Raw genomic sequence first — 26738 nt, forward strand, 5'->3', positions numbered from 1 at the left:
ACCGCAAAATCTGCCAAAAATTGTAGTTAATAACAACATAATTCAAAATAAAGACCACATTAAATTCTTGGGATTAGAGATTGATGAAAATTTGAAGTGGAATCATCATATTGATCAGTTACTTTCTAAAATTTCATCTGGCCTTTATGCGCTAACAAGATTAAAACCCCTAAGTGAAAAGGAAACTTTAAAAATTATATATTTTTCGTACATACATTCAATTATATCATTTGGAGTTTCACTTTATGGTGCAGCAAAAAAGAAAAAATTAAAATCAATTCTAAAAAAGCAAAAGAAAGCTATTAGAATTTTGTGCAATTTAAAACGCAGAACTTCAGTCAAAGAATATTTTAAAACTGAGAATATTATGACTGTTTATGGAATGTATGTCTATGAAACAGTATTATCAGTAAAGGACAGATTTAATGAATTACAGCTTATTGGAGACTATCACAATTACTTCACTAGAAATCGAGAAAACCTGGCCACAAGCTCACATACTCTGCAACTTTTTACGAAGACACCTAAATATGCCGGTTCCAAATTTTATAATAAACTTCCTAAAGAAATCAAATTAGAAACTTCCAAAAATAAATTTAAATCAAAATTGAAAAAGTTTTTTATCAACAAGGCTATGTACTCCTTTGAAGAGTTTTAGTTCTTTAAGTTATTAACTGCTCTGTTTAATATCAATTGAAACTTTTGGTTTTAAAATAATTTTATCTATATTTTTAATTTTGATATTTTCATGTATAAACTTTCATATTGCACTGCTTGTTTTAATTTATTTGATCTGAAAAGCTATTAATATTGATGGTATGTTATTATGCCATGCATGATAATGATTAGTATTTTAGTTAGTTAGTTTTAGTTTTATTAAATTACTCTTGACGCCATTCCTGTATCTATGTATTGTACTTTAATGAATAAAGTTATATGAAATGAAATGAAATGAAATGAAGGTCCGCGACATAGGAAGTGGTGTAGGATGTAATCCAGGTGAGCTGTCCGGAGTATGGGAACTGTTTATGACGATTAGATTAGGTATTTGCAATCCTAAAATGCTATTGGAAGGGAAGGAAACAGGTCCGCGACGTAGGAAGTGGTGAAGGAAGTAGTAAAGGGGAGCTGTTCGGGGTGTGGGGGATCTGTTTATGACCATTAGATTAAGGCATTTGCAATCCTATGATGCTATGGGAAGGGAGGGAAACAGGTCCGTGACTTAGGAAGTGGGGAAGGAAGTAGTAAAGGTGAGCAGTCTGGAGTGTGGAAACCGTTAATGACGATTTATCTGCATTAATAAAATTCTATGGGAAGGGAGGAAAACAGGTCCGCGACATAGGAAGTGGCGAAGGAAGTAGTAAAGGCGAGTTGTTCGGAGTGTGGGATCTGTTTAGGACGATTATATTAAGGTATCTGCAATACTAAAGTGTTGTGGGAAGGGAGGAAAACAGGTCCGCGACGTAGGAAGTGGCGAAGGAAGTAGTCAAGGCAAGCTCTCCGGAGTGTGGGAACTGTTTAGGATGATTATATTAAGGTATCTGCAATACTAAAATGTTATTGGAAGGGAAGGAGAAACAGGTCAGCGACGTAGGAAGTGGTGATGGAAGTAGTAAAGGAGAGCAGTCTGGACTGTGGGAACTGTTTTTGACGATAAGATTAAGGTATCTGCAATCCTAAAATGATATGGGAAGGGAGGAAAACAGGCCCGCGACGTAGGAAGTAGGGAAGGAAGTAGTCAATGCGAGCTGTCCGGAGTGTGAGAACAATTAATGATGATTATATTAAGGTATCTGCAATACTAAAATGCTATTGGAAGGGAAGGAAACAGGTCTGCGACGTAGGAAGTGGTGAAGGAAGTAGTAAAGGCAAGCAGTCCGGAGTGTGGGAACAGTTAATGACGATTAGATTAAGGTATCTGCAATCCTATGATGCTACAGGAAGGGAGGGAAACAGGTCCGTGACGTAGGAAGTGGTGAAGGAAGTAGTAAAGGCAAGCAGCCCGGAGTGTGGAAACTGTTTATGACGACTTGATTAAGGTATCCACAATCCTAAAATGCTATGGGAAGGGAGGTGTAGCGGTACTGGGCTCATAGGATCGATTTGAGGCTCGATTAAGTCAGAGATTTCTTGTGCGTGCTATCATTCTAAGTCATAATATATTATTAACTAGAATTAAATAACTGAGCCAAGCCACACCTATATCACAGCCATTTTGATGATCTAAATTTAGTAATGCATTCTACCAATTAAACTAATAAATAAGAATAAGCTAAAAACTCCTTTCGAAAGGTACTGATAACTCAGTTTACATAATGGAATATTTAATTGACGATAGAATCCCTAACCCCTTAGTCCCCCCCCCCCCCCGTACTGAAATGAATTAGAACATGATATTTAAATAACTAATGATTTAGCTTAATACTATAACTTATCGATTTCATTCCCGTTCCTTGACGATGTGAACACTCCAGGGACTCCAGGCAACGACTGACCTCCTTCTACCCCTTCCCTACTCCCTCCAGTGTTCGTGACTAAAGCGGATTGAACCGGTTGATAGCAGCGCTGCCGTGACGCAAGCGTCACAACCTCCCCGGCTTGAAGAAAAAAAAATTTTTTAGGTAAGGTGGGAAGGTAGGGTTGTAGGTGGTGCCACCCTTGGTGGTCGTGCTGGACATTGGGTACTCGGTGACAGTGGTGGTGCCGTTTGAATACGCGTTCTCCAGCGCGGCGCGTCGCGCCGTGGCTCCGTGGTGCTCATGGGCATTCCAGCGGCGGGCCAGAGCGACGGTCACCACTGTACTTGTGAGGCTTTGGTGCTTTTCGGATGTTTGAGTTGTGTTAATGCCTTCCTTAATGCTACCTTGACTGTGTCTTGATAATGTGGTCTGGTTACTTAGCATAAAAAAAAACTATTGGTTCCCTACTTGCAGAAATATACTTTTTTTTTATATAACATTGAACTTGTTGATGGCCCTAACTTATATTAATTTAAACTAATTAAATGTAAGCTAAATGTTTGGGCGGGAGTATATCGGTAATATTATTATTTTTTATTATTTTTAATTTAATTTTTTTTTTATTTATAATATTTCTTGTTACTGCTGTAGTTGAGTAAATATGGTGTTCTTCGGACATGGCTGAGAGTTTTAGTTTGGCGATCCTGCCATGATGTTCTGTACTACTGTACTTTATATCATTCAGTCGTATTGTCCTTACTCTATTCGGGACTGTTCATAAGAATATCTTGTATGACGATCTTATTGAAGCTGCTACTATTGAGCTGGAGAGATGTCGCTGAAGTTGCTACTATTGAGTTGTAGAGATGCATATGGACTATCTCACTGTGTCGGTGATGATCCTGGTGATGGAGATAGCACGATGATTCATAGTATTTATGTTGATGATGGGGTTCTGGCAAGATGTGGAGACTACTCAGTTGTCTGACGAAGATCTACAGCTTGGTGAATGGGATACTTGATGAATGCAGTTCTTGTATTCCCAATGTCATTATTATCATTGTCTTCTATTCTTGGTTGATCCTTACTCGGTTGCTAGAGGAATTGTGTATAGTGTCAGTATTCAACCTCTGTACTGGTCGGATTTCTCCCTTTATAATTTTTATTTATTTTATTCTTTTTTTTTATTACCGATATATGCCCTAGACTACCCTTAACTACCTAACTTTAACTTTGAATTTTGCATGAGAAAACTATTGATATATGGATTGAATTACTATTACTAAATACTATGAAATAAAACTAACTTAACTAATGGCTTGCTTATTTTCTAAAGTTCTTCATTTTGACTTGTGACACACATTATCAGACTTTATATTCATACTAGCTGACCCGGCGAACTTCGTATCGCCTAAGTTATAGGTTTCCCCTAAGACAGACCGATGGAAAGAAAGTACCGTTACGTTTAATTTTCAAGATGATCTCGTTCGCATCGCTCAATCACGTCCATGGTTGAAGTTCGTTCGCTACGCTCACTCACCTTTGGGTTGGAGCTCGTTCGCTACGCTCACTCACCTTTAGGTTGGAGCTCGTTCGCTGCGCTCTGGGAAACTCCAGAGCCACTGGGGCGGAGCCCTTTTAAGAATTTCGAAACGGGAAATAGTTTACGTCCGATTCGCATACCTACAGAATTTACACGCCAAATTTCATAACAATCGGTGAAGTCGTTCCGGAGGAGTTTGCAGACAAACACTGTGACACGAGAATTTTATATATTAGATAACTCTTTCAAATGATATCTTAAAATGAATGGAAGACATGTGTCCGCGCCTGTTTGAATCGTTGTTTGGTGTAACTTGACCGTGCACCTTGTTAGCCTTACGCAATACCTTCCTATTTTTATCGCGGTACCCAAGTCTATTGAATTGTTTGAAAAAAAAATATCAATGAAAGGTAGGAGGGTTGGGTGGGATTCCATTCATTATTATTACTTTCTCTCGGTTAAACAACTAAATATATAAATCCTTTACCGACTTTTAAATATGATTTTTTGTTTATTTTTTTTTTTTATAAAATTGGAGCGTCATGCTTCACTCTCATAATAATTGCACTATAATCGGACCATATAATGAATCCTAACTGTCCGTTATCTCGGCGCCGTTTCCTGCTGACGAGATAAGGATCTCGCTTGAGGTTTGGCCTTGACCAATATTCTGTCACTCACCTCCTACGATACTTAAATGTTTTTTTTTTTACCTTTGATTATCTTATACTATTATATTTATTACCTGTTTCACCTGAATACTATTTAACTATTTTATATTTCACATTTTTCCCTTGACTTATAACTAGCATATTAAATAGACAGACATAAATAGATAGATAGATTATAGAATATAGTTTAAAGAGATAGATCCGTGTATGTTATGTGTATGTTAGAGATTGTGAATTAGTGTGTTTAATGTTTCCTTGCCCATCTTGCCTACGTTTGTGGCCACAATCCGTAGAAAAGATTATCTCTGCTATTTCTTTGTGAGCGATATAACCAAGGGTTATTTATTACATAAAAAATAATATAATAAAATGATATCTAAATTCCCTGGGCTATATCTGATTAGTATAAAAATAAAAAAATATTGAATAAATTATATTCTCACTCCGAATAAAGCAGATGCTGGGGGGAAATATTTAGTGTGATATGTTTTGGATCAAGCCACCACTGGCCGCGTTCACTCTCGCTCATAGATATGCCCTCAGAGAAGACGTATCTTAGACTTGAGTTTGAGGTCAGCTGACCAGAGGTGTATTGGTCCATGTGTTGAAGGCATGTGAGAAGGGGAAAGGAAATTGAATAATATCTATCTTAATGCTAATTAACTTAAGCTAAGGATGTTGGCTTGGCTCAGTTCTTATTCATTTAAAATATAATTATGCTTTATTTTATTGTTGGCATAAAAAATCTCTTTAACTGCGAAACATGTGCCGTCTGAACGTATTTACCCGTTGAAGGGTTTATGAGCCTTACCGTTACTGGTGATGTGAAACATTCAATCACGCATGGCTTTGACCAAAGCTGCATTAGCTTTTTATTTATGTTATCTATGGCCTTACTTTGAGGATGGAGTCTGTACATAACCCAGTCACCCAGCTTGTAAGGATTTGGTTTTCTTTGACGATTGTACAGTCGCTCGCGCTTTTGCCGAGCTTTACTAAGATTTTCTATGGCATCTTTCCACCTTTCCTCCGTACTCATCTGGTGGTCGTCTGGAATTAATTGGTTCAGATTCCAAGCCAATTCGAGCGGATGCGTTATTTCCCTTCCTAAAAATAAACTCGCTGGAGAATGACCAGTGCTTTCGTGATGTGCACTATTGTATGCTATCTGGAACCAATATATATTGCTGTCCCAAGATTTGTGGTCCATATGGTGATAAATGCGCATTGCTATTTTAAAATTCCTATTAACTCTTTCCGCCAGACTAGGATTTGGATAACATGGCGAAGTGTGTGCGTGTTGGATTGAATATTTCATACACATTTCCGCTATTTCATGAGACCTGAATGTAGAGACTCTATCACTAACCATGTATTTTGGAAAGCCAAAATATGAAAATACATGTTTGGTTAGTAAATTTATGGTTGTTGCTGCAGTTTGGTTCCTGGCCGGTAATGAAATTGTACATTTAGAAAATGCGTCTACAACCGATAGAAGATACTGATTTCTGTTTCGTGACCTTGGCAATTTCCCTACGTAATCGATAAAAATCTTTTCGAATGGTTTGGTGACTATCTCTGACGCTAAATGACCTACCCTTGTGTTTTGCGCGGGTTTCGAGCGCTGGCAATCTATGCACGACTTTATTTTGTCTGTTATTACCTTATTTAAATTGGGGGCCCAAAAATACTTATTTATTTGATGAATCGTCTTTCTAATTCCTAAGTGAGCTGATGCTGGTCCTACGTGATAGTACCTAAAAATCATGTCTATGAGTTTTACTGGCAAAACTATTCTAGGCGATCTTTCATTCGGAGATTGGTGCATTAAAATGCTCTGGTTTACTGTGTACGCTTCGTTTCGTTTTGGATTTTTAATGATTTTTAACAGCTCTGGATCTTCTCGTTGGTGTTCGGCTATGTCTTTAAAAACCTCTGGTATTCTCATGAGAAAATTTACTCCATTTGGGGCAAGATTGCTGGTCGTTGGCACCTCATTGGTTTTGATTCTATTCTGCGTTTGATTCAACTTTGACCTAATCATTAACACTTCCGTTGGTTCGCTTTCGTCATACATTCGAGACAATAGATCTGGGATATGATTGTTTTCTCCTTTAATGTGTTCCGCCGTGAATTGAAATGAATTAATAAATGCAATCCACCTAGCTATTTCACCAACCTGTCGTGGATGATTTAAAAGCCATTTTAACGACGAGCTGTCAGTTTGCAATCTAAATGGACGATGTTCCAGATATTGCTGGAATTTTTGGAGACCAAAAACTACTGCGCTACATTCTAATTCAAGCGTCGATTTGTTTTTCTCATGTTTATTCAATGGACGTGATGCGTACGCTACAGGAAGTATGATGCCATTGTGTTCTTGCCCTAACTGTACTCCTAAGCCTGTTCCCGAACCATCCGTTTGCAATATAAATTGTTTGTCAAAATCTGGCAATCTTAGAATTGGGTGTGATGTTAAGGCTACCTTGATGGCGTTCAATGCGTCGACTTGCTCTTGTCCCCATTGAAATGGTTCATTTTTACGCTTTAACTTATTTAGGGGTGCACACAATGTAGCAAAATGTGGTACAAATCTTGCGTAATATGCCATTAACCCTACTAATCTGGCAACTTGCTTTACATTTTTCGGTGGCGGCAAATGGAATATTGGTTTTATTTTATCTTGATCAAACGTCACTGTACCATTTGAGAAAATGTGTCCTAAAAATTCTATTTTATTGCTTGCTATTGTCATCTTATCCGGATTTATTGTTAATTTTGCTTTTTGTAGCCTTGAAAAAACTTCTTTTAACTTCACCAAATGGTCATCAAGTGATCCATCTGAATAAACTACTATGACGTCGAAAAAATTGAAAACATATTGATATATTTCACATCTAATATTTTATCTAACAGCCTAGACAAAACCTGCGATCCAATCGCGATCCCAAATGGCACTACTTCATATTCGTAACATCCAAATGGAACCACAAAATTAGTATATTTCTTACTTAGTTCTGTGAGCGGTATTTGTAAATAAGCGCTGTTTAGATCGATGAGTGAGAACCATCTCGCCTTACCTAGGTATTGAAAAGCTGCTTCTACTATAGAAACTGGTGTTGAGTCTAATTCCATTAAATTGTTTATTGCTTTGTAATTTACCACAAAACGAAATTTGTCTGATCCTTTTTTTGGAATTAAAAACCCTGGTGAACTATAAGGAGAGTCGGAAGGTTTTATGATACCCTTATCTAACAAATCCTGTATGTGTTCTTTGAGCTTATCTAACTTGGGAGGTGCGAACTGATAAGGCCTGGCCCTAACCACTTGGTCGGATTTAAGCTTAATATCGTACTCTACTAAATTCGTCCTGCCTACCTTTTTTGTTATTGTTTCTGGAAACTGTGCCACCAAATCTTTCACTTTTGCGTCTGTTCTTGATTAAGTTGTTCGCCTACTTTAAATGGTAATTCTGCGCAATTAATGTCGTCGTTCGGAGTAATTGCCATTGAATGACCTGAACCATAAGGGAAGGTTACTTTAAATTCTTTCATATTTATTACCGCCTTTGATTTGTGTAAGAAATCTGAACCTAATATTACTTCCACTGGTAGGTTGGGTGCGACCATAAACTGATGGTTCCAAGACAATAGAGATATTTAAAAGTGCAAATTTGCTTTATTTAAAAATTGAATTTTATCTCCTGTTGCCGCTACTGCAAAGTTGTTGGTTTGCTCTATGGATTTCAACACTGATTTGAGATTCCTAATTTTTTGAAAAAACTCCTGTGAAACTATTGTGTACGAACTACCTGTGTCCACTAATGCTTTAATAGTGAAGTTGCCAAATTTAACCGTAATTGAACACAAACGCAATTTGGGAATTCTTGGAGCATTTTTGGATTTGTTATTATTTATAATACTTTGCCCCGCGTTTGAATCAGCGCTTTGACATTTCCGAGGGCGGATCGCGCCTATTGCCGCCCCCGGTTGAAGTTTGACTTTTGAAAATTGCCCGGTTGTGTGTGCCTATAAGTTTGACGCTGCTCACTTGGTCTACCTTGCTGTGGCTGGGGTCTGTGTTGAGTCCAACCTTGGTTTTGAGGCTGTGTCGGTTGCTGCCAAACTGGACGTTGCGGTTGATGTACCTGGTGCGACCTAAACATCTGATCGCCATTTGGTCGATTCGCGCCGTATTGTAATGAATTGGGCCTATACGGAAAACGCGCTTGTCCAAATGGAACATGGTTCGCTCTGACATTTTCATTCTCTTGGCGCCTCCACATCCGATTCGAGTCCCCACTCCTAACATGCCAACGCGGCCTATTTGGAACAAAATGATCTGGTCGTCGATTTTCATTGTTTGACCTATCTGTCTCACACGCCGACCCTCTAATTACTTCCATTCGTGGTACCAAGTGTAGTAATTCGTCTACCGATCTCGGGGCCGGAAATCCCGCCAAACTGTCTCGACTTGATGGATTCATTCCTATTAAAATGACATCCAATAAATTCACACTAGAATCCAGTAGAATTCTGGCAGAGTTTTGTACGCTTGTTATGAATTCACTTAGTGGTTCATTTTGCCCCTGAGTGCAGTATACTGAATTCGGGATTAATTGCTGCTTTGCCCTGTTTGGGAAAAAAGTTTCTACGATTTGGTTGTACAAACTGGAGTATGCTACATTATTGGATATGGCTGACACCCACAGTGACCTTAACTGACCGTCTGTTTTTGGCAAAATAGCTACTAAGGTTTGTTTCTCTTCGGTTAGTGACAATTCAAAAATTTGTTCGACTCCTATCAGAAATTTTAATAACATTTGACCATCTGCGTCTGTACATCTGTCTAACGCCGCTACCATGTCATATAGTACGCGTGGTGCGCTAGTCGACGCTGCCGGTTCACGGTTGACTTCGCGACTACTTGTAGCTAGCGCGGCTGCGATGTTTTGTCCCACCGCCGCTGCCGTTGCCTGTACAATTGCCATCCAGTCGATCGCTTGAGGTGTCGTGTCTGTCGGCCTATTAATGCTTTCGTTGGTTGACTGTCCGGGGTTCGATTCATTATGCTCTAATTCCTGGTCGCGGGGAGAAGCTGTCGCCGTTTGATTTGGCTCTGTTCCTGCTTTCCTACCAACGCCGATTAGATCTATTGGTGTTTCTTTGTTTGTCGCGGACGTTGAGTCTGAGTTTGACTCATTTACATCAAGAGATTGTGTGACTTTGATATGACTTTTTAAAATTCCTCTATTTAATTCCCATGTATCTGCTGGCACAAGGTCCCATTCTCTACATTGGCTTATCGCCTGCTGCGCATTCAGTTTATCGATCCAAGATACACCTGGTGATGGTCGGCTGTCGCACGAATATGGTACCTTAGACGGCTCAAACATATATTTACTTTTGTCGCTTATAAATTTATTCACAAAATGAGACTGTGGGGGGCGTTGGGGGTTCGTTATCTATCACTCTCCTATCTTATAATTTACTTTTTTTCCAATAACTCACATAAATAAATAACCATTAATTCAATACCTATATTTATTAATTACCACAATAAATAACCTAAATAACATTCATTCTATTATCACAACAAATAAACAATCATTTGATACACTTTCGCTACTTCTTTTATGCTATTTGTTTACGTCATGAAATTGACTAAATTAAACACTAATTTTTGGTTTCCTCGATCATTCAAATGAATGCCGTCTATCCTACCATTGTGGCTATAAAATTTATGGAAGTCTTTCTCATCGTGTAAAATATTAAAATAATAATAATAAAATATTATTCAATGTGCTTAAAAACACGTTAAACTGTTTAATCTGATTTATCTTCGAAGGTGTGAACTTTGCTCTCGGGTACGTCGGAAGCTGTACTATTATCATTGCAATACCTGGGGAACTTCTTCTAATGAATTTCAACAAGGATTTGAATTGGATACACATTTTGTTGCTATCATTTTCCTTAAAAATATCATTGGTACCTAAGAATATTAACAAAGGAATGTGTGTTTCAAATTTGATTTTCTGTATCTTTAAAAATTGTTTTACTTCGTGAATTTCAGCTCCTGATATCCCAAATGATCTGTTTATGACTAAGGGACATTGTGATGTGTTTGAAGTGTAATAATTTAATCTTTTGATCATTAAATCGCCCAATGCTTGTATTTGAACCATGTGAAAAAAATGTGTCATTTGACCTGGGGGACGACACATTATTTGTAGCGATACTGGGCTCATAGGATCGATTTGAGGCTCAATTAAAGTCAGAGATTTCCTGTGCGTGCTACCATTCTAACTCACAATATTTTATTTAACTCAATTAAATAACTGAGCCAAGCCACATCTATATCACAGCCATTTTGATGATCTAAATTTAGTAATGCATTCTACCAATTAAACTAATAATAAGAATAAGCTAAAAACTCCCATCGCGCCTTATGGGCCCGAAAGGTACTGTTAACTCAGTTTACATAATATAAATATTTAATTAATTATAGAATCCCTAACCCCTTAGTCCCCCCCCCCCCCCCGTACTGAAAAGAATCTACTTCTGGAGACTGGGAATCGACCCCGGGGACAGAGACAATCCAAACCAACCAGAGGACCAAACAGAGGAAAACAGGTCCGCGATGTAGGAAGTGGTGAAGGAAGTAGTCAAGGCGAGCTGTCCGGAGTGTGGGATCTGTTTATGACCATTAGATTAAGTTATTTGCAAATCAATAATGCTAAGGGAAGGGGGTGATATAGGTCCGCGACGTAGGGTTAGTGAAGGAAGTAATAAAGGCAAGCAGTCCGGAGTGTGGGAACTGTTTATAACGATTAGATTAAGGTATCTGCAATCCTATATGCTATGGAAAGGGAGTGATACAGGTCCGTGACGTAGGAGGTAGTGAAGGAAGTAATAAAGACAAGCAGTCCGGAGTGTGGGAACTTTTTATGACGATTAGATTAAGATATCTGCAATCCTGAAATGCTATGTGAAGGGAGGGAAACAGGTCCGTGACGTAGGAAGTAGTAAAGGCGATCTGTTCGGAGTGGCGGAACTGTTTACGACGATTAGATTAAGGGATCTGCAATCCTAAAATGCTACGGAAAGGGAGGAAAACAGGTCTGAGACGTAGGAAGTGGTGAAGGAAGTAGTCAAGGCGAGCTGAACGGAGTGTGGGAACTGTTTAAGACGATTATATTAAGGTATCTACAATCTTCAAATGCTATGGGAAGAGAGGGAAACAGGTCTGCGACGTAGGAAGATGTACGCAATGTTGGATTACTTATTTGCCAGTCAATTCTGCAATGTACTATATAAACCAGAGATAGCGTTACCTATAATAATTAAGACATTTTAGTTGCGTTATAGAATGTATGGAAATAAATTATTTTACTGTGAAACTTTTCAAATTTGTGTATTTTTTAACTTTTAATATAATAAAACCACATTGACTAGATAATATATTTCTCAGTTTGTTTAAATGTTAGAATAATTTGGTTTATATTATTGACCTTTAGGGACTTATGTCCCTACAAGCCACTAGTTTTATATATTTAACATATAGCACATTTAGTGTGCATTTTTTTAGATATGCTGGCAAAACTATTACTGTATAGGAATACATATAAACCTTCACAAATACAATATCTGACAGTTTAAAAGCCAAAACGAATGCTTCGCAATTAAATGTCACCCGATCGTGTTAGTCCATATTTTATATCTAATGATAAAAGGAATTGCTTTATAGATCTATGAGGCATAGCCCTAAGGTAGGCCTGTAATTGAAAGTTACTTTTCACACTGGTTAAAAGTAGTTAAAATACTACCTCAACCTCACTACTGCACACTTTATTCGGGTTGAAATTTTCATTAACAAAGGTGCTCTTGCCTTTTCCACGAAACACTGAGAAATAAATGTACATTAAAATAAATAAAAATAAAAAAATAAAAATAAAATAAAATAAATAATAATAATAATAATAAATAATAAAAATAAATAAATAAATAAATGGACATTAATGTGTTACCAACAGACATACACACACACAAATACGCTGTGATAGTAACAGAGGTTTAACTTACGGATGTAGCTAAACTCGCTTTTCCAATGTGTCACTTTTGGTTTCTACTTACTTAAATTTCGAAAACGATATCGGTACTTTTACTACTCAGGAAGTAAAACTAAAAACGTCCAAAACCCCAGTTTTGTGAGTTTTTGTCACATTTCCTCCGAATGTTTGCTAGATATATGTACCGATTATCTTTTAGAGATTACGTAATGTTTTAAATAATAAACCATTGTTTTGATAAAGGTGGATTCTTCAAACTGTCATTAAACCTTCGCAAATAAAATATCTGACAGTTTCAACACAAACTTACACCAAAATTAACACTGTGCTGCATTTATTGAGCAATCATTGAAAGAGCCAATTTGCAAACTATGGAAACATAGGAAAGTCATAGAACACCACCAAGTATAAAAAATATAAATATTGTGTTTTTTTTTATTTTATTTATAATCATAATTATAGACAACCTAATACTATAATAAGTGGAAAATATTTGTAAAAACTAAAAAAACAAAGCTTTTAAAAAATCATAAGATATTTACAAGAAATGATGATTATATCGAACTGTTATATACTGTACATCGTGAGTATTTCCATAATCTTTGAGACGACTCTTTTAAAGTCATCGGATATTATGACTGTTGTTCGTTATATAATAACGCCTTTAATACTTCGCAATTGCTCGAATTCGAGCAACAGGTAGGCCTAGACTAGTATAGATTTAATCACTTGTCCATTTGACATAAATGCCTTTCTTTTAGACCTCGCCCAATTGTGAGTTTATGTCATACCGGTACTTGTTAAAGAAAATAAAGAAAAGTTTAATCTTAAAGATTATTAACTCAACATTATGAATCTAACTGTCTTGTAATAATTTTGTAATCATCCTATCCTACATAATAAGTATTATAAATGTGAAAGTTTGTGTGTTTGTTTGTTTATTTGACTGTTTGTTTGTTTGTTTGTTTGAAGTTCAATAACGCATTACCTACCGTAAAATGGGGTGAATAGAAACAACAGGGTGAATAGAAACAAAACTTCAATGAATGATTCACATATTTTTATAACTTTGTTATACATTGACTTTATATAAGGGAATTATTTTCCCCCATTATAACCATATCCTATCTACCTGGGAAAAATTAGTTTAGCATATTGGTATCACTGCTTCGGATGTTGGATGATGCGAAACATCATTTGAAAATTTTGGCGAAAAACATTCTTTTCAAAACTTTTTCTCTAAGTATGAACCTATTGCATGTATTTATGTTAATAACCATTTTTTATATTGTCTTAGGTATCTTAAAACCAAGTGTGTTAATAGATTAGCCTTAGAATAAACTATATTTTTTTACTTTATTTTTAATTTAGGTTATGTCATGATTTTGCAAAACCAGGGTGAATAGAAACACTTTTTTTTTAACCAGTGTTGCCCCAGAAAACCCCCCAAAAAAGAAAAAAAAATACCAGAGATGAAGATGATTCTACAGCAGTCACACTGGAAGAAAGTGACAAAGACGATCAATTTGATGAAGAAGAACGAGCATACCTAGCTCAAGACATCAGTGAGTCTTCAAAGTTGTCCCTTCATGATCATGTAATTGTCAAAGTAATGGGGAAAAACAAAACTTGCTATCGTTTATATGTTGCAAAAGTTATTGAATTTGACGAGGAAGGATAAATAGGAAGATTCATCAAGAAAATTGCGCAAACCAACAAGTTCTGAGAGACAGATTAAGAGGCCCTCTTCAAAGTCGATGACGTAGTACGATCGGCTTCCAACTCCCAAGCCGTGTAAAACTTGTAGATTTAAGGGAGTGTTGTATTTTGAGGAAGATTTGTCTGATTTTACTCTTCATTTAGTTGGTTTCTATGTAAGATTTTGTTACTCTGATTTCACCCATTGTCATTCATGTTCTCCGATTTGTTTGGATAAGGGTTTATGAAAACGACGTTTTTATACTTCGTACTTATATATAAATGTGTTAATTAACTTTAAATATTTTTATTTACAACAACCTAAGCTAACAAGCATAAATTTCATGTTTCTATTGCCCCTGGTAAGTGAGGAAAAGCAACAATCATCAATTTAACACAGTGTTTCTATTCACCCCAAAGTGCGGGGTGAATAGAAACAGCCATATTTTATTTTTTTTCTGCTTAATGATTAAAAAGAAAAAAAAATTGATAACTGTTTTGAGTAGAGGAGTTCAAGACCGAAAATATGAGCTAGTGTTGAAAATTTAAAAATTAAAAATATCGGTATTACAGAAGCTTAAAAGTCAAAAAGTGTTTCTATTCACCCCATTCTACGGTACTGGACGGATTGGGCTGAAATTTGGCATGATGATAGCTCACATTCCCTATGAACATATAGGCCTATTCTTATCTCAAAAATCCTTTCGGACTCTGCCCCACTGGCTGTGTAGTTCCCCATGTTAAATTTATGAGTATTCATATTTAAAAGGAATTAAAGAATTTTGTCAGCTTTTTCAACTAAACAAGTTGTGGTTCTATGATATGCAATAGCACTAAAAAGTTAAAAAGTCTACCAACGCAGCACTATTATTCATTTATTTTTTTGCATTTATGACAATATCTAATTTGAGCTAAGCAGTAACAAAAAGCTGTGATACGCAATGATAACTGTCAAAGTAGGATTGTTTACGGTCATGTTTATGATTTTTATTTAATGAATAATTTGTGATATTGTGCGAATGTTTGATCATTTATTTTTAGCGGATTTCCCTATAGGGAAGTAGCTATTCCCTATAGGGAAGTAGGGATTAGAGTAGGTGGCACGGTAAGACCTAGGCCCAGGACCGATTTTCTTTTTCATTTTGATGTCCCCAGAGGCCAAAAACACCATTCGTTCAAATTTTTATATATGTATATATATATATATAGGCTATATGTCTGTGAACGCGATAACTTGAGTAATTTTTGTCAGATTTTGATGAAGTTTGGTTTGAAGGTGTAAGGTGGGATAAACTTGAATGAGTTCGCATGATCGGACCTTGGGAACGGGGTTTTACGGGGGCTATTATGCGGTAAAAAATGGTTTTTCTCATTTTTTACCCTCAAAACACAAAATGACCCAATATCTCTCTAGATCTTTTTAAAGAGCTTAAAAAAATAATAAAAAAATTTGTAAATCAAAGTATCAAGTATAAAAGTAGTTGTTGGGTTATTGGTATCGGATAAAATTCAAAAAATGTTTAATTTAAAATTCCCATGTTATTTATATGGAGAATATTGTAAAATGATGTAGTTTCATTGTTTATTGATATTTTTGGATCAAACTTGGCCCATTTATTTATTTTATACTAAGCTATTAATATTTTACTAAAAAAACTCGCTTTACTAGTTTCCTTGTAGCAGCAAACCTAGGTACTCGTTAAACCTGATGTTATTTAAATATATTTGATTGAAAATCAATTCAGACAAATGAAAATTCGCTTAGTCGGCAGGTTTGCTACAGCAGGGGTATTTTCTATTGTTTAGGTGCAGTGGTAGAATATTATGGCTATGGTAGATGTGATATACTATATCATACTGTAAATTTAAAGAAACAAATTTCATCAAACTGTGTCCTCCCCTATTGCAAACGCAAAGCTTGAGTATAACTGCAATAAGCATTTATACTTATATGCCAACCCCATACAAAGGACGGGTACACTGCTATTAAAGGTATAAAAAGTTCATCAACTGATAAAGAGTAAGTAAGAAGATGAAGTTTTGACAACATGCGTTCAGATTAATATAGTGAAGTGTATATACTATGAATCTACGATTGATATAAAATTATATAGGAAAAGAAATGCTGTTTTTATTTTTTTAATTTAGCCTGCATGTTAATTTTGAGACTCAATTATGACACTCTTTTTATGAAATGTAAATTACTAATTGTGTCACTTATGCTCTCCACAGTTGCCAGCCTGGTTTTTCGACCCAGCTTCAGGCCAGTGCCAGACGTTTGTGTATGGCGGATGCCAAGGGAACGCCAATAGGTTTGGTTCTATAGAACAGTGTGAACGGCAATGTGGGGAATTCCTTGGTCAAGGTAATTTGGATTTTTGTGCCAATCATATTAGTTGTTAGAAGTATTATGGTTACCTTACAGCATGCCCCGGCCACAGCTTCAGATTACATGTTACAATAATTAATTGTTATGATCTGTTTTCATTTCTTTGAAACTTTTATCAGTTCTTTCTAAACCATGACTTTATAAGATTAAATTATTAATGAAACATCATCTACAACATTTTTAGGTAGGTATTCAGGTACAAAACATTTAATTGAAATAAATATACATAAATTCTAGCTAATAAACTTAATACAGTCTGTTTCCAGATGTCTGTCCTGCAGCATGTTACTGAACTCAAGACAAGGATGATTGTTTATTACACTTTGTTTGTGTCAAACATGTTGCATGGAATGGAGTTCTGGGGCAGCTGCTCAAATTACTAAACCATTTTCAAAATTCAAAAAAAAAGATCCTTAGAATCATGACACTTTCAAATCCCAGACAATCCTGTAAATTATTATTTAGTGAATTGAAAATATTAACGCTTCCGTCAATTTATATCCTGGAAACATTATTCTTGATAAAAAAAATCTTGAATCTTTTATAAATGATAACCAATAACCATTATTATTTAACACGACACCGAAATGATTTACAACTGCCCATTCATAGACTTACCTCACTTGAAACCCTTCCACATTATCTAGGAAAATGTTTATAATAAACTGCCTGAAAATATTAAATCATTAGAATAAAAAAAAATATAATAGAAGTTACCAAATTGCTGCTTAGTGTATTACAAAGTTAATTATTTTTTAAATGATGTATTTATTTGATTTCTTAGCATATTTTTTAGTTATTATAGTTTATGTATTTAATTGTCTACCATTTCACCTGTTTCCCAGCTATGCTGGATCTGTAAACGTTTTGTGACAATAAATTATTGACTTTGACATGTTAATTAAAGCATCTATTGAATTTTATCTTTTTGATTGAGAGAAATCTAATCAATACAATCAATCAATAATAACATAATTGGTCCTTAATCGATGACCATCATTGACCAGTAGATCTACGCACTACCACGGCAGTCTAGAATTCACATCCTGTCGGTACGGGTTGCTCACCGTCTCAGTAATGTTTAGTGTTTTTAATGTTAAACGTTAGTGTCTGTTCAATGTTCGTGTTGAGTGTTTTTCTGTATGTCGTACATATTTACAATGACAGACTCAGGTGAAGAAGACGTTGTTAACTATTATCAATACCGAAGACAGCTAAGGGTACAGAGAGCATTAGGTTTACCCCTTGAGCAAGAATGTGAATTCTAGGCTATTTGTAGCTGCTAAATAGCTGTCGTTACAGTCAGATACAAACAATACGGCCGTAAAAATACCAAAACACCATGTGGTCTCGTACGACTGATGTCTGCAATGCAACTACAACCGCGGACTAAGGCCCTGCGCACACGGTGTGACTGTTTTACAACTTTCGTTTTCGTTTTTTGTTTTGTATAGTGTTTTTAGTGTTTATAATTTCCTAACTAGCTCTAGCTGCTACAAACAGCCTAGGACTAACATTCTTGCTCAAATAAGGGTGAACCCAATGCTCTCTCAGTACCCTTCGCTGTCTTCGGTATTGGTAACAGCTAATAACGTCTTCTTCGTCTGAGTCTGACATAGTAAGCGAACTTAAGGCTTTAAAACAACGTAACTGCACTAAATTGACACTCCACTGATTGCAAAATAGACGCAACTGTAGTTGTAAAACAGTCACACCGTGTGCGGACAGAATTTTTTTTTCAGTTGCAAACTGGTTTCAGATGCAACTGGGGCCCTATTTTTGAAATGGTTGACAGTTGACTCTACAGTCAACACTCAACTCAACCAACAACAGGATTTGGTATTTTTGAAATCCAACAGTTTGGAATTGAGTTGGAAATCACTAGTTGAGTGACTCGTTTTGGAAATGTAGAGCATACGACCGCCCGAAATTCAGATGAAGTCATTTTAAACCAATCACAATGCAGAGTTTTTGTGATCTTCGATTTTACCTCTTCTTACTCTAAAATCTGGATCAGCTAATCTCAATCTACCATATTTCGAGATACTGGGGTAAACTGTCAACTCCGTTCTTGAGAGATTGAGGTTATGTCTTGCTTAATCTTAGTGATTGCAAAAGTACCTTATATAAACTTATAAGTATTAACAATAAAATTTACTATGGATGTTTGTTTCTTTTATGGTGTAGCTCATTATAAGTTTAGGCATATCCTAAATACATTATTATTTGCTTTCTTCATATCTATTTCAGAACACATCACCTTATTTTAGTTTTCTTCATCGTTTTGTTTCATGTTATTTTTAATTGTGTTTTTATTTAGGTTAAAGCTTATGGCTATTTACCATTGCACTGAAAGCTTATCGTAACTTAAATTAATTTGATCCCTTTATTAGGTGAATGGTATTGAAACAAACTATGATATTGTTTCTCTCTACCACAATCTTTAATACCTTAAATCATAGGTCTAATGACAATAATTATCTTTTAATAAGTTCAATTAGTATGCCTAGTGTATTTCAAACAAATTAAATAGTCTTATAACAAAGTAAATAGATTAAATAGTTTAGTATTGACACAGTAAATAAAATTAACAATCGCATAAAGTATTGGGTGCTAAGACATTGACAACAAATACATAACCTCTAAATCGCAATTAGTAAATTAAAGCAATAACAAAACAATATGGCGTCGACTCAAAAAGAGTAATTTTTTGCCGAAAGAGAGGAAGAAGAAAGTGCAGTCAACCTCCACTCAACAGCTCAATTGGTGTTGAGTAGTTTTGGTTGTATAAGTCCACCGTCAATCGTTTCAAAAATACGAAACGATTGGAAATAGAATGGCTCGACACTCAACTCAACAGTCAACCATTTCAAAAATAGGGCCCCTGGTTTGCAACAGTTGTTGTAAAACAGTCACACCGTGTGCGCTGGGCCTCACAGATGCATGTGACTGGTTTCAGACTGGTTTTAAATGGTCAAAAAAAAGTTGTGTCGTGTGCACCTCTCCACTCCAATACATTGCCGAGGTCACAATACAGTTGTAAAACAGTCACACCGTTTGCGCTGGGTCTTAAATGCAGGTATCTAAACCACTTGAAGTATTATACAGTAATCCGGAGGCTAACATTCCTCAATATAAAGTTGATAACTTTAGTACTTATATCAAAATGATGTATGATTGATTGTTTACATGTGTGTTTAACCTGTGTCTAGATGTATGCAATGTGCCAGTTGATGTTGGTCCTTGTCTACAACATCTTAGCAAGTGGTACTTTGACCCTGCGACTCGCTCATGTCAGGAGTTCTCCTACGGTGGATGTGACGGAAGCTCTAACCGCTTCAGCTCACTGCCTGAGTGTGAGAGTGTCTGTTTGCACCGAGAAGAGCTCATCCCTGAAAACAATGGCTCTATGTCATATTTAGGTATGTAGTCAGACAATTGATGATAAATTGTTTATGTAGATCTTGGTGGTAGTTTGGTGGAAGATTGGTAGATGGTGGTTGGGTTAGGATAATCAATACAATATTTATTGCTTGATAACATAAATCTACCCCACTCATGTGTCCATTAATTAAAGAATTATTTCTAATAGGAATTTTTTAATGTTTTTGTAAGAAAACTAGTTAGTTAATTTATAAGGGATATCACTCTGGAATGGGATAAATGGAAGAACTTCTATGGGAATCTTAGAACAAGGATGTAATCTGTAACCTATTTTTTTTGTTAAATTTTATTTTAAAATTAATGTTTGCTTATCTAAAATTATAAATTTAGAATGTATTTGGACCTAATCAAATAAAAGAACTTCTAGAGTTATCTGTAAGTAAAATGAAATTAAAATCACTTATAAGTAACCCTTTAAAATTATCTTTATTGTATGGAGAGAAGCTAAATTCTTTGTTTTTACTGATATTACAAATAATGTAGGGATGAAATGTATTAAAAATAACATAGAATTGATTCACTACGGTACTATAGTCCTCGCCACCCTAAGTTGAGGCAGCCAAAGGCTGCACTAGATACACGCCGTGCGGCCTTGGGCTGCCTCAACTTAGGGTGGCGAGGACTATATACTGTAGCTTGGGACGAGTAGTGTTGTGTTCTAACTGCATGTGGTGATAGTTGTTGTGGGATTGCATGTTCAGCTATATGTAAGCTGCCTGTGGACTCTGGACCATGTCTGGATGGTGAGTTCCAACGATGGGCTTTTGACGAGCGACAACAAACTTGCGTCGCTTTTACATACCACGGCTGTGCCGGCAACCTAAACCGCTTCAAAAGTTTCAAAGCCTGTCTGGACTACTGCATTCCTGGCCACTCGTCTACTGATACTGTTAACCGTGAGTACATAACAGTACAAACAAAGACATGTGAACTAGTTAAACACTTTTTAAAATTGAGATATTTAATATTTTTATAACATTTCAGATACACGACAGATTAAATATCTCCCTTGTAGCAAACTTGCAGACTAAGGACATGGTGGTAATAGCTTAATTCCCTACCGGTATAGAAAAGTACTGTAATATTTTTTTTTATTTCAAAGAAGAAATATTATTAGTAGTGATAGGCAGATCCAAGAAAATGTCAGCACCGGTTCCGGATCCGGATACGTTTTTTTTTCTTTTTTCCCAAGGGCGGGTTTTTAAAATAACTCATATAGCTAGGCAATTTCACAGTATTTTTTGGCAATGTCAAAGACTACCTGTGTCCATATACAAGACTATCTTTGTCCAAAATATACAAGACTGTCAGTGTCCACAAGCCTGTCTGTGTCCATGAACAGGACTATCTTTGGACACAGATTGTCTTGTATATGGACACAGTTAGTCTTGCACATGGATACAGATAGTCTTGTACATGGACTCTGATAGTCTTGTACATGGACATAGATTGTCTTATATATGGACACAGTTAGTCTTGTATATGGCCACCATACTTGGGAATAACGAATAAAATTTCTAACAAATAGCGATATTCGTTAGTTTTTTCAGCTAACTTCTATTTATTCGTTATTTTTTTTAAAGTGCTGGAAATAACTTCTACTCAGTTAGATTTATAGCTTACGAATAGATAATATATTCGATAGTTTTAAGTCGTTGGATTTTTGGTCAGGCGGAAGTATCTCAAATACGGGTTATTGTTTTTATGTGATCAGTGAGGGTTGCGTGCGGCCGTGAGGGGTCAGCGCCCTTGTTGACAAAAAATGCGAGGGGTGGGAAAGAGAAAGTCAAAGTCCAGTTGCTTTGGTATGCAGTGGCCCACATAACAACCATTCCCACCCCACCACTTCACGGCCAGTGGGCCCGTGGAAGGGCAGTGACGGCCAATAACAACACCCCAAGCACCGAGGGGTGGGAAGGCGGTGGGGCACACGGGAGGGACTAAGGCTAACATATCTTGTATTGTCAGCGTTCGCCGCAAGAACTGCTAAGTTGAAATAATTAAAATATTTTTTTTTTTATTTTTAGTTATAAAATTAACTTTTTAATTATAAAATATTGTTTTAAAATTATAAAATAAATTTTTAATTTTTAAAATTAAACTGTCATAACATAACCTAACCAACCAGACTTGCTGATAATATAAAAACTATATAAGATAAAAATCTAATTAATAATTACTTATAATTTTTAATTAATTATAAAATTAATTTTAAAATTTAGTATTATAAAATTAAACTATCATAACCTAACCTAACCAACCAAACTTGCTCATATGACAAATTTTTTGACAAAAAGTTAGTGCTGCCAGCGAGATTCGAACCCGGGACCTCCTGACCACCAATCCGAAACGCTATCAACTATGCCACGAACGCCGCTGAAAACACTTCGTTTCGTTACGGTAATCGTGTCGCCTCAAGAGAAGACATTAGCCACTAAAGATATGACGTCACTACAACTTTAGCCTTAGTCCCTCCCGTGTGCCCATTCCGGTGGAAAGGGGGAATGTTTGTTTGGTGATTATACACTCAAGTTATCATAAGTCAGTGTCAAAACATCGTCCTAAATTTGTTATCTTAAAGTGACAAGTTTTAAGTCATTATTTGTTTCTGTTGTAGTAATGTAAAATGTGACAATGTTTATTTAAAACACAAGTACCAGGAGGCCGAGCATTGCTCGAGGTGTTTCATTTGTTCAATAGGTAAAAAATAAAACTTATAAGCCTACAAATATTTTCAGTTTTACTACGATTAATTAAGTTGTAAGGTCAATTTGTTTTAGGTAGACATTCATTCATCCTTAATTTATCTGACAAACGTTTTCATGTAGACGAACAATTTATAAAATTTCTACAATGAGCTTCAAGATAAAACTCATGATATGATACAAAACATCTGTTATCTGTTGATATTGGCATGGATTTTGTTTTTATCCTTAAACTAAGATATTTCTAACAATTTGGAGGAAATCGTAGGAACCGTTTTTAAAATCATTATGCACTTTACTCATATTATAGTATAGATTAGTTACCAAGATGTGTCATCCATTAATTACATACAAAATCCTTTAAAACAACTGCCCTGCCCAACAAACAGCTAGGTCTACTTCTACAAAAACTAACTTTATTTTCTATCAGTTAGTTTTTTCAACTAACTATAACTTCTATCAGTTACTTTTTATGAGACTAACTAATAACTTCTAACTATAACTGTACAAAATAAAAAACTATCAGAACAGGAAGTTATACTAAAGCGCTCACTTTTGGCTTACTTCATACAAAAATTACCAGCTCTAAACAAAAGATTTTTCTACTCCCTCATGATTGAAAAGGAGGGAAAATCATATGTTTCTGTCACTAGAACTAACAGTAAGGAAATTGTAACGGCTAAATCTACAGGATGGACTGAAGTAACGTCTAAATCAAAGAATCTAAAATTCACCAACATGGATCCTGTTATTACAACAAACAAACTTGAGGTATTACAGAATCTCAAAAAATCTGATGTGACCCATAATAATCTAAAACTGGCGCTGTCTAAGTCCAAGGACCCTCAAGTTAACCACTCCAACTTAAGCATCAAGAACCCTGCTAAAAAGTTAAAAAAAAACAGTAAAAAGGACCAACGGACGAATTTTAATTCTTGCGGATAGCCATGGTAGACATCTTAGGTCAAACATAACAAAGATATGGCAGGATAATGAATATGACATTGACTGTTTATTTAAGCCAAATGCAACAATAGAAAATGTAATAAATGATGTTAAAGGCCTTACAAGTTCATTTTCCAAAGCTGATACACTTATTGTGCTGGGGGGATCCAACAATGTAATTGAACACACAGAGAAGAGGTATTGTGAAACCGTTAAATGGCTGATGGAGAGCACTAAACACACTAATGTAGTGATGTCAGCAATCCCTTACTGACATCACACTCCTGGTCTAAATAATAGAATATATTACATAAACATGGACATTGAATCACTTGTGTCAGAGTATAACCATGCTACCTTTTTGGCTATAAATGAACTATCTCGTCAGTCTTATACACAACATGGACTACACTTTAACAAGCAAGGAAAATTACAAATATCAAAAATGATTAAAGAAATATTTGTTCCAATGATTAAAACTGTTGTTGGATCTAAAGAACAAACACAGTCTGCTTAATAATATTAATGTCATTGAAGCTAACATGTGGGATGTGATTAATGCTAACAAAAAAGCCCCTACCACAGCATTTGCGCATAACATATCAAGAGATATCCAACACCACAGAAACATGTCTGCTGGTGTAGCGGTTGTGTTTCGTAAGATATTTGGTAGGCCTAAGGACACAGACTTCATCAACACAAGATTGACTAGCCAGACAATCAGGGGGTACCGCAGTCTACAGTCTTGTCACAAAGGAAGAATATAGAGGAAAGCCAACACTACCAACGTATGATGAGGTGTTTGAATACTTGATTGAGGATTTTAAAGTAAAGAAATTCGATACTTTAATATGTTCTCCTATGGGCTGTGTGCGTGACTTAATACCTCTCAACCACTTTGCAAAAAATATTGTAAAGCTACACAAAGTGACTAATGCTACAATATATGTGGTGTCATGTGATCAACCAGCTGCTCAGCGAAAATTATGGAATGGGCTATCACATACTGCATTTCTGGATCAGCTAAGGAAGACAATTGACAGTTGCTGTTGTGAAATTGATGCCCCAAATATTCTAACTGATGCTTGCATCAACCCGCCTGCTTCATGTTCGGAGGATCTGCAGCAGTCTTTGGAGATCTCACAGGGCTCTGGTAACTCAACAAACACAACTAAGATAGTTTTGTCTGATTGTAAAGCACCTGGAGCTGACGGCCAACTTACAAACCAGATGTCAACACATGGTGAAGAAGTTCAAGTGGTGCCCGGCGACCTCACATACAGTGAGGCGCTAAAGCAGAGCAGTGATAAAAGTGTCGTGAGTGATAGTTTAAATATAAGCAATAGGTATAGTTCGACCCAGTCCCCTTCAACTAATCAACCACACCGGATCCTTCCTGACCCTAAACCGGATTTAAACTCTTCGCCGACAGATTTCAAGGATCCAGACTAAAGTTTAAAAATCAAAACTCAACAAATAGCAACAAAATAGACACATTTTCAATTTTTCATCAAAATATTCAACATTTAAATTCCCGGAAAGAACCATTAGAAGTTGTTTTAGAAGCAATTAAACCCAATATTATTGTTTTGACCGAACACAACATGAAAGAATATGAAATAGAAAGATTTAATTTAACTAACTTTTCTGTTACTTCTGCATAATCTCGTACAACCACCTCCGGCGGTGGCGTGATGATTCTGTCGGAGAAGAGTTTGAACTCAAAATCCCTAACTTTAACAAAAGTTGATGAACTGACCGAGGACAAGCTTTTTGAGTGTTGTCTGGCTAAATATAGAATAGCAAAATGGTCTTTTGTGCTGGTAGGAGTTTACAGAAAGCCTCAATTACAAACATTAGAATTTTTAAGTAGATTAGATAGGTTAATTGAACTTTTAGTTTCTTTAAAAGACGAAGTAAATTTTGTTATTGCTGGGGATTTCAACCTTAATGTATTACTTACAACAAATGAAGTTCAAACTTTCAAAAACATCCTAAGAAGCTACAATTTTAATTATTTAGTAAATTTTCCTACAAGGGTAACCAGTAATACTGCCACAGCAATAGATAATATTTTGACGAATATAGATATAGGCCAGTAAAATTAGACCAAAATAATACAAAATAATGCTGTTCTTTGTCTAAAAGGTTATTATTTTGTAAATGCTCAAACAATCTATTATACATCACCCGCTCATATATTTTTGAAATAGCAGGTAAGACAGAAACAGGACGGTAATTACTTCTTTCAGTTTTTTCACCTTTCTTAAAAACGGGCACTACTTTAGACATTTTTAAACTGTGAGGAAAAACTCCGGTTATTAAGGAACTGTTAACTAAATGAACTAATGGCTTTAACAAGGGTTTTACTGTATGTTTAATTAACTTTAAAGGAACTTCATCGTGGCCACTTGATAACTTATTTTTTAAGGACAAAATAATTTTTTCAATCTCGGCCTTATCAACTGGTTTACATTTAAAAGGATTCAAGATTTCAATATGATTTATGTTGTCCTGTAAATTTATGTCATTGGGCAACATTGAATTATTTGAGGTATCCTGAACAAGATCATCTATTACATTAATATAGTAGTAATTAAACAAGTTTGAGATGCTCAGAGGATCACATACAGCTTCACCATCTATATTTATTACATTGATTGCTCCTCTTGAGCTATTAACATTTTTTCCTGTTTCTTCATTTATTATCTCCCAGGTTTTCTTGCAGACATTTTCAGAGTTTTTATTTTTTTTTTCATAAAAAGTGTTCTTAGCCCTCACAAGTTTATTTTTGTAATCTCTATCTTTTAATTTAC

General features: G+C 35.7%; 1 protein-coding gene across 3 annotated transcripts in view; it reads left to right on the forward strand.

The window, feature by feature from the left end:
- The window catches only part of LOC128983073 (papilin), a 274271-nt gene that overhangs the window by 221313 nt on the left and 26220 nt on the right, over window positions 1–26738 (forward strand). For all 3 annotated transcript variants that reach the window (XM_054402221.1, XM_054402223.1, XM_054402222.1), the window contains 3 exons: window positions 16672–16804; window positions 20041–20250; window positions 20974–21168. In XM_054402221.1, coding sequence (XP_054258196.1) covers window positions 16672–16804; window positions 20041–20250; window positions 20974–21168 — 538 coding nt within the window. The remainder of the gene's footprint in view (window positions 1–16671; window positions 16805–20040; window positions 20251–20973; window positions 21169–26738) is intronic.

This window comes from Macrosteles quadrilineatus, unplaced genomic scaffold (assembly GCF_028750875.1).
Source record: "Macrosteles quadrilineatus isolate MER2022 unplaced genomic scaffold, UCM_ALF_1.0 Scaffold_1__1_contigs__length_201487025, whole genome shotgun sequence".
In the NCBI taxonomy this organism is placed as follows: Eukaryota; Metazoa; Arthropoda; class Insecta; order Hemiptera; family Cicadellidae; genus Macrosteles; species Macrosteles quadrilineatus.